The sequence below is a fragment of the Aulonocara stuartgranti genome (assembly GCF_965226115.1).
Source record: "Aulonocara stuartgranti genome assembly, chromosome: 15".
NCBI lineage: Eukaryota > Metazoa > Chordata > Actinopteri > Cichliformes > Cichlidae > Aulonocara > Aulonocara stuartgranti.
This window is the reverse complement of record NC_138951.1, coordinates 26603445-26612810: the sequence shown is the minus strand read 5'-3', so window position 1 is coordinate 26612810 and position 9366 is coordinate 26603445. Positions and strand designations below refer to the sequence as shown.

Here is a 9366-nt window from a genome sequence, read left to right as displayed (position 1 = left end):
TCGTCTGGTTCCCCTGTTGACAGGTAGAGCCCGCACAGCCTACATTCTTATGGATTTAACAGACTCTGAGAATTATGATAAGGTGAAAGAGGCAATTCTGGCAAAATATGAGATCACTGCTGACACCTACAGACGCCGCTTCAGATCTCTGAAAGTGGAGCCAGGTGAGACGCCACGTGAACTTTATGTAAGATTGAAAGACCTGTTTTCAAGATGGATTAAACCTGAAAAATCAACTGTAGAAGAAATATCTGAGCAGATAATTCTGGAGCAGTTTTTGAGAATGGTTAATCCAGAGCTGGAGATTTGGATACGTGAGCATGACCCGAAGACTGCAAAGGAAGCAGCTAGCCTCGCAGAGGTTTTCACTTCAGCCAGAAAAGGAAGCAAGAGCACCTACTTCAGCCGGGAGACCCACTACGCCCAACCAAGTAAGTCCATTGGGGGTGAACAGGGTTCTGGTCAAGTTCAGGCTAGAAATCTTTCTAGTTCTAGGCAGCTCCCTTCCCATAGACCTCACAATGTGAAGAAATCCTTTAAGTCTTCAGTTCAGGATATTAAATGTTATCACTGTCATAACTTTGGCCATACACAACAATTTTGCCCTGCACTTAAGTCAAAACCATCTCTTTTATGTGCAGTTCCAAGACCAGCCACAGAGCCAGTAGGAAAGAAAGCTTGTACTGTCCCTGTTTTAATTAATGGGCGTAAAGAGGAAGCTTTGCTTGACTCTAGGTGCTTCCAAACTCTTGTACACTCTAGCATAATTTCAGGAGAAAAGCTAAGTGGGGTTGGGGGCTACAATAAGTTGTGTGCATGGAGACGAACACAGGTACCCCACTGCTGAGGTTTACCTGACAGTAGGAGGTCAAACCTACTTGTTAGTGGTAGCTGTTGTTCCCAGTTTGCCATATTCAGTGATACTTGGTAATGACATCCCCACTCTTTTTGATCTAATAGATCAGTCGGATTATGACCCTCAAGTGAGTGCTGAGAAAGACATTCAAGGCTTAGGTGATGAATCTGGAAGCTTCCTCTAGATATGACAGTTGAGCCATTTAAATCCTGTCATGTAGTCACAAGAGCACAAAGTGCAAAGGAAATGATGCAAGAACTACCCTTTTTTGAGGAGTCTCTCGAAACGGAGCCAGGGAAGATTAGGAAGTCTAGGGCTCAGAAAAGACGAGAAAAGTTCAAAGGCTCAGGGGGAAAAGGTACAGCATTGTTCCCTAAGCCAAATAACCAACTTGAGTTTGATGTTCCCTCAGATTTAGGTGCACTCCAAAGAAGCGACCCTACTCTAAAACCCTGGTTTGAGAAGGTAACCGAGGTAGAGGGGGCTAGTCAAGGTCAGGTAAGCTGTCTTGCAGACACTGTTTACTTGATTAAAGGAGGCATCTTGTACCAGAGAAAGGGGAAGTGCGAAGCTGTGACACTCCCACAACAGTTCAGAGACAAAGTTATGGATTTGGGTCATTCAATTCCATGGGCAGGTCATATGGCTTTTCACAAAACACTGAATAGGATCAGCAGCCGTTTTGTTTGGCCAGGGATGTATGTCCAGGTTTCTGAGTTTTGCCGTTCCTGTGAAAAATGTCAGTTGACCTCAGGTAAAGGAGTAGCACGAGCCCAGTTGCAACCGCTGCCAATTATTGAAACACCGTTTGAGAGGCTAGGCATGGATATCGTGGGCCCTTTAGAGAGGAGCTCCACAGGTCATCGCTACATATTAGTCATATGTGACTATGCAACACGGTTTCCTGAGGCCTTCCCACTCAGATCAATTAAAGCTCGTCACATTGCTAATCGTCTTCTGCAGCTTTTCTCTAGGGTAGGCATACCAAGAGAAATTCTGACGGATTGTGGAACGAACTTTCTATCAAAGTTTTTGCAGCAGGTTTATAAGCTGTTAGGGATAAAGGGACTTAAGACCACCCCGTATCACCCCCAAACGGACGGGCTAGTGGAGAGATACAACCAGACTCTCAAAAGTATGCTGCGCAAGTTTGTCTCTGACACAGGTGCTGACTGGGATCAATGGCTGCCATACCTTCTGTTCGCCTACCGGGAGGTCCCGCAGGTTTCCACTGGCTTCTCGCCTTTTGAACTTTTATACGGTCGCCAAGTGAGAGGCCCCCTGGATCTGCTTAAGGACTGCTGGGAGGAATCCAAAGCAGAAGGCGAAAACATCGCAGCTTACGTCATCACCATGAGAGAGAGGTTGGAGAAAATGGCATCATTGATGCAAGACAACATGAAAGCTGCACAAAAACATCAAAAGACTTGGTATGATCAGAAGGCCAGGGATAGGGTCTTCCTTCCAGGTCAGAAAGTACTGTTATTGCTTCCCACCAGCGATAACAAGTTGCTGACAAAATGGCATGGACCATACGAGATCGTCAGACAAGTGAGTAAAGTCACTTATGAGCTGAATATGCCAGAAAGAGTTAAAAAATATCAGACATTTCACGTGAACTTGTTGAAGGAATTCCACAGCCGACAAGAGCCGGTCTATCAGTTACTGGTGCGTTCAGTTAAGGATGAGGAGGTGACTGAGAAGTTCTTTCCAACTAACATTCAAGTTTGTGCTTCAGTTGACCTTTCTCATTTGTCTCCTACTGAGCAGGCTGATATAAAACCACTCGTGGACCCACAGCTCTTTCGAGAAACACCAGGTTTCACATCACTGGTTCAGCATAAGATACGGGTGAAGGAGGATGCACCCGTTTGACAAAAGAGCTACAGAATTCCAGAACGGTTGGTGCCAGTGCTGCAGAAAGAAATAAAACTGATGTTGGACCTGGGAATCATTGAGGTGTCAAGTAGTGAGTGGTGCAGCCCGATTGTTTTGGTACCAAAGAAAGATGACACCCTGAGATTCTGTATTGATTTCAGATATTTGAATGCAGTATCCAAGTTTGATCCCTACCCAATGCCCAGGGTGGATGACCTGCTGGAGAGAGTTGGATCAGCAACGTACATTACAACACTTGATTTGTGTAAAGGATACTGGCAAGTGGCTTTGGCACCAGAAGCAAGAGAGCTGACAGCCTTCAAAACTCCGTTTGGTATGTACCAATTTAAAGTCATGCCATTTGGTCTTCAAGGTGCACCAGCGACATTCCAACGATTAATGGACCATGTACTGAGAGATGTGTCAGCATTCTCTGCAGCATATCTGGATGACGTGGTGGTGTACAGCCAGTCCTGGGAAGCGCATGTCATTCACCTACAGAAGGTGCTACACTCCATCAGAATGGCTGGACTGACTATCAATCCCAAGAAGTGCTCCATAGCCAAGAGAGAAGTGGAGTACTTGGGCTGTGTAGTTGGCTCTGGGAAGATAAAGCCGCAGGTTGGAAAGATTGAAGCAATTCAGTCCTTCCCAGTTCCGACAACTAAAAGGAAGGTGAGAGGTTTTCTGGGTCTAGTAGGCTGGTACCGGAAATTCATACCTTCTTTTGCAGAGCGATCCACTGTACTTAATAACCTCACAAAAGGCTCAGCCCCTAACAAAGTGCGTTGGACGGAAGACTGTGAGCGAGCATTCAGAGACCTCAAGGAAGCAGTTTCCACACATCCAGTTCTACACAGTCCAGACTTCAACAAGCCATTCATCTTGCAAACTGATGCTTCGGGAGTTGGCCTTGGTGCTGTCCTTCAGCAAGAGGTGGATGGTGAAAGAAGGCCTGTGGTGTTTCTGAGTCGGAAACTACTCGACAGGGAGACGAGGTACTCGACGGTGGAGAAAGAGTGCTTGGCCATGAAATGGGCTATTGAGGCCTTGAGGTATTATCTTCTGGGACGTCACTTCACTCTGGAGACTGATCATCGTGCCCTCCAGTGGTTGAACCGCATGAGGGATGCGAATGCCCGCATTGCAGGATGGTACCTGTCTCTGCAGCCTTATGACTTTACGGTCCAGTATAGGCCGGGGAAGTCAAATGTGGTTGCTGATTGTTTATCTAGGATGACAGAGGACTGAAGCACTTCGCGCTTAAGAGAGGGAGGAGGAAATGTAAGGAAGAGGACTCCCTTACTGCATTTATTTATATTGTATTGTCTGTATAGCACTTTAGAGCACACCTTTCACTTTATTAAAAGCACCTTATCAAGCAATTTATGAGCATTGCACTTTAAGCATGGATTTGCACACAAGAAGTTTAAATATTTATTGACTATTTATTGGGAATTTTAAAATCAGTTGGTGGCCTTATTTCAGATCCTGCACAGCTGCTCCTCGTCAAGGAATGTGGTGGTTGTCTGTCAGGAGAGAAGAATGGTGATTGAGATTGTGATTAAGGTTTACCAATAAGGAAAACTAATGCAAATGTGTGTGTGTGAAATCTAGGGATAAAAGTGGTGCAAATAAGTGTTTGTAAGTTAATGATTACTCACCTTTCTTGCCTGTGTCCTCTTCAAGGTGTTTGGGCAAATGTTTCCCCGGGGGTCCAGACACCATTTAAAGGTTCCGGGAGAGACCATTGGTAAAGAGAGTGTGGTGAATCTTTTTGTGCTTGGGTTTCTGGGTTTTTATAATATTGGGTTTGGTGTAACATTAAAGTGTGAAGTATTTATTAATATGTAAATGTGAAAATGTATTTATGTATTTATTTATTCTTATTGATATATTGTATACTGTGGTGGAAGGTTGGGATTTAAGAATTTACCTGAGAGTGGAATAATGGTTAAGTCTGTGACAGCTGAACATATTTAAGGCTGCCAGTTGTCATTAGAGGATGGATTTTTGTGTTGTGAAGAAGCTCGACAAGTTAATTGTTTTAAGGAGAGCCATATAGCAAATAAATACTTTGTTCCACTACACTTTCCTTGGTCTGTCTCACTGTGTTTCCAGCCGCTAAGGGCTGCCCTGTTACAGGGGGTGATCGTGGCTCAAGAGTTGGCAGTTCGTTTTGTAATCAGAAGGTTGCTGGTTCGAGCCCCGGCTCTGACAGCCTTGATCATTGTGTCCTTGGGCAAGACACTTCACCCGTTGCCTACTGGTGGTGGTCAGAGGGCCCGGTGGCGCCAGTGTCCGGCAGCCTCGCCTCTGTCAGTGCGCCCCAGGGTGGCTGTGGCTACAATGTAGCTGCCATCACCAGTGTGTGAATGGGTGAATGACTGGATGTGTAAAGCACTTTGGGGTCCTTAGGTACTAAGTAAAGTGCTATACAAATACAGGCCATTTACCATATTTAATACTAAGTAAAATTTTGATTACGTTCAGTTTACAATATTAAGTAAATGGAACAAAATTTTGGATTAACTGACCATCTATATTTCAGTTACATTGACCAGTGTTATTTACTCAATTTTTTCATGTTTGTGTAATGACTACAATTATTCATTTCAAATTAATATGTTTAAGCTTTAGTTATTCAATTGATCAAGTATATTGAACAGATTTGACTGGTTTCAAATCTACTCAATATTTTTAAGTGTAAAAGTGTTGCCTCGAAAATTTTAAGTAAATGTCAGTTTTAGTTTTTAGAGTGAACCACTCCTTGTAACTAAGGTATGAAGTGAAACATGCTGAACATCTCTCCACCCTCTGCCAGTGGCCAAAACATTAAACTTTCAGAATGTGGACAAAAGCTGACATTATGGTTGCTACCCCCATCTTTCATATGGGGGTAACATAACATGGACTGAACCACCACTCACAACCACTAGCACTTTATATAGCCTCTGTAGGAATTATGTCACTTATCTTTTTTGGGTTTTTTAAAAAATATTTTTATTGAAAAAAGAAAACAGTACTTGCATGCAAGTACTGTTGTTAGTACTGTACTTATATCTGATAACATTTGGATAATTAAATGCAAATCAAAAGAATCATGTTGTATTAGCTGAATATCATAATGTTGATCTAACTAACCTTGTTGACTTAAATTGAGAAGACTAAATAAAACCTACTCAACCAAAACAAGCTCTACTTACTTTAAGAAATAACATGTTGTATTTACTCCACCCAGTTATGTCAACCGGTTCCACACAACTGGGTTAGTGAAATATAAAATGTATGATACATTTAATTTGAACAAGAAATTTTAAGTAAATCTGATAAATCTACTCACCCAAAACACGCTCTACTGAAACTATAGGATTAAATCACTTTAACAGAATTGCAACTTACTCTATTTAGGTTGTAAATTAAATAAATCGAACACAAGTTTATTCAGTTAACCTAACTTTAATAAGACTTTGTGTAAAACTTCTTGAAGCACACTTTGAGCAATTCAAATGCTTCTAGATCTTTTTTCATAAACAATCTTTACATATATTCAACTGCATTTTAAGTGCAGGAAGACAAGATACAGAATGTCACGTTAAACTGAAATGATTAAAACTGGAAATTGTTGTGATTCCAACATTTTTAACATCAACATGACTTAATTTAAACTTGATTTGGCTACAATGAAAAGCCCACAATACAGCCCTGCAAACAGCAGGTAGAAATTACTTTAGTGTCATTTTTGTCCATATTTAGAAAAATAACCTTTGCTTCAAAACTTCAACTGAAGTCCAAAGTTAGGAGCAGTCTTTTTCAGTATAGTTGGATGTTGGTAAAAGTTCAAGAACAAAGAACGCAGAAAAGTGAAAGGCCTTGCAGAAGTTCTTGTGGCAATTCAAACACAACAGTTTATAAAGTGCAAAGAGAAAGGTTCGAGAACCTTAAAGTTCAGTGTCCTCTATAGTTCAGTGCAGGCTGTTTCACTCAAGCAGTTTGTTTTTCAGAACCTGCACCTTCATGGATAGGTTGTTCCCATCCAACTCCATCAGCACCTTCTGAAGAAATTCAAATGTGTATTTCAGGTGCTTTGGGTAGCTCAGATTTAGACTGTAGATTAGTCCAAGCAGGAGGGCACAACCCTTTGGCACATCACTAAGAGCTTGCAGCACAGTGCATCCTTCTATGATGACACCAATGTCCTCAGGTGTATCTGCAGAGTCTGCTTCTTCATGTCTGACAACATAGACTCCCAAAGTCAGCTGCTCCGTTTCTCTGCTTGCTCCAAGATCCACATCCTTTAAATAAAAATAAAAGAAAAAGATAAGTTAATTGCATACATATACATATGAACAAGTAAGTCCACCTTCCATTTCCAATCCTAAATTAAAAAAAGGAAAATAACTGATCGTTTTCCTTTTTTAACTTACCAAGAATTCCTTGAACAGGTCATCTGGCTTTTCATTTAAGTAGACACAGACAGCTTTCAGAATGCATTCCCGTCGAACATCAACGCTGGGATTCTGGTGGAGATAAGAACTCAATATGAGAGAAGTTTCCTATTTTGGTTCCTTTCAACCTCTTTACAAAACAAAGTCAAAAATATTAACACATAATCCAGGTAAGTGATTAAGCAACGTTTCATAACGCACATCAGTGACGTGCAGTGAGGTTCATGATTGGTAAGGCACTGACTCCTCTGTGTCAGATTAACAAATATATGAACCCAAAAATCGAAGCTTTTCAATTTTGATATTACGTGAAAGCTTTCATTTTTGCATCCGAAGCTTCTCGGATGAGAGGTGAAACGTCTTCAAGCAACTTGAAGAAGTCCAGACGCTTTTCTTTCCAAGCTCCTTAGATAACAATAAGAGTTACAATAAAACATCATAATAGTATTTTTGCCTATAAATCTATCAATGCAGCCTCACAAATACTGCAAATTAAACTTCGCAAATGTGCTTGTTGAATTGATGATAAGTTTGACATTAATGGAAGTAATAGTCTCAACTAAATTATCATATATTTTTTTTTTAGAGGTTTGAAAGCAGTCTATCATTTTAATCACATAGGACGTGTGTTATCACAATATTGATAAGCGATGCAATAAGTGCCCAGCCCTACAGAAGATGCATTAAAATTTATTTAGGTTTGGTGTGTCTCATTTTTTGTGTGTAGTAAATAAATTGGTCAAATGACTTGGAAGCAATTATAGGAAAATCATTAATTTTACATCAATTTATTAATTTATAAATAAGAGATGCATTCAAATAAAATTGGTGCGTCTCATTGCTTAGGACTGATTTGGTGTCAATTTGTCCTTTGTGAAATTTACTTATGTTCCCTAAGTGCGCTGCTTTATCCACTGTGTCAATGGCGCTCTCAGTGTAATGTGATTACACTGTGAATCCATATACGTGTACCTCTTATACATGTTGCCTTTAGGGTTCAGCACTGCCCTCCATCAGCCTCACTCCATGCATTTTTGCAGCACATTTATGACCAACAACATTAAACATGTAACACACATTCATCAAATAAATTAGGTAGTCTACAGAAAGTCATCATTTGTATTACATGTGTAACCAAACATGTATGTTGGCGATTTAGAGAAACAGCAGAGGGATTGCGCATGTGTGTGTCCGTGGTGAGACACAGCATCATCATTGCCCCCTCTCAGCGTTTTACCTTGTATTTGAACAGAAAATCTGTAATGACGGCAATTTTGACCATAAAAATATTGAAATCACACAGAAAGCAAATTTAAAATCTAGTGTACAAATTGAATTTCTCTTTTGTTAGTATTTTACTTCTAATTAAGGTGCCTCACTTGACTGCATGTCACTGATTCACATGTATCCACAAAATATTCAAATACACAAAATTTCAGTTGAAAAAAATTTCTGAGTAATGACAGACACAGAAGTTGAAGCATTCAAATAATTTCAGAGCTCAATCAAGGTAAACTAAAATACATACCCCATCCATGGCTGCCATGATTAAGTTGATATTGCGTTTAGCTGTCCCCCCTTTCTTTTTGAACACTCTAAGAAGGTGGTCAGCGTAGTGGTCCAGCTTGGCCATGAAAGTCGACAACAAAGGGACCATGGTGATGCGGGTGAACTCCGCAACAACCTGAAACATATTAAAAATTACAACTAGAGAGTATTCTCTATTACCGTAATTGTCGGGCTATAAGCCGCTACTTTTTGCACAAGCTTTGAACCCTGCGGCTTTTAGTCAGGTGCGGCTTTTCTATGGATTGTCCATGATTTTTGTGATATCGTAAGACGATTTGTTTTATTTGTTCCGCTGTTGTACGGCACTACGTTGCCTGGCGGAAGGGCATGTGATCAGACACACAGTATCGGGGTTCAAGAGTGGTATGTTGGTCACATGTCCATCCGCTAGGAAACATAGTGCCGTACAAGTAGCGCGAAAAACAAACTTCAAAGTAGCGCTACGCGTTCAGCAGGAGGCGTGGATGACGAGCGGTGATAAACTTGCGAAAAGCAAGTTATGCTCAACTCCACCAGTGGAATCTGACAGCGTGGAAAAGTGTGAAAACATCCATGATCACCAACAGATTTCGAAGGGCTGGACTACTGCATGATGGAGAGGAGGACACCGCCAAG

At 41.1% G+C, this 9366-nt stretch overlaps 1 protein-coding gene across 1 annotated transcript; it reads right to left on the bottom strand.

The window, feature by feature from the left end:
- Positions 1–6162: 6162 nt before the first annotated feature.
- Positions 6163–8774, bottom strand: LOC309689640 (uncharacterized protein). Its single transcript, XM_082506214.1, has 3 exons — positions 8711–8774; positions 7162–7254; positions 6163–7029 (listed from the first exon to the last, which is right to left on the bottom strand). Exons 1-3 carry the CDS (start codon positions 8726–8728, stop codon positions 6715–6717), a joined length of 426 nt encoding a protein of 141 aa, XP_082362340.1. The 5' UTR covers positions 8729–8774; the 3' UTR covers positions 6163–6714.
- Positions 8775–9366: the final 592 nt, after the last annotated feature.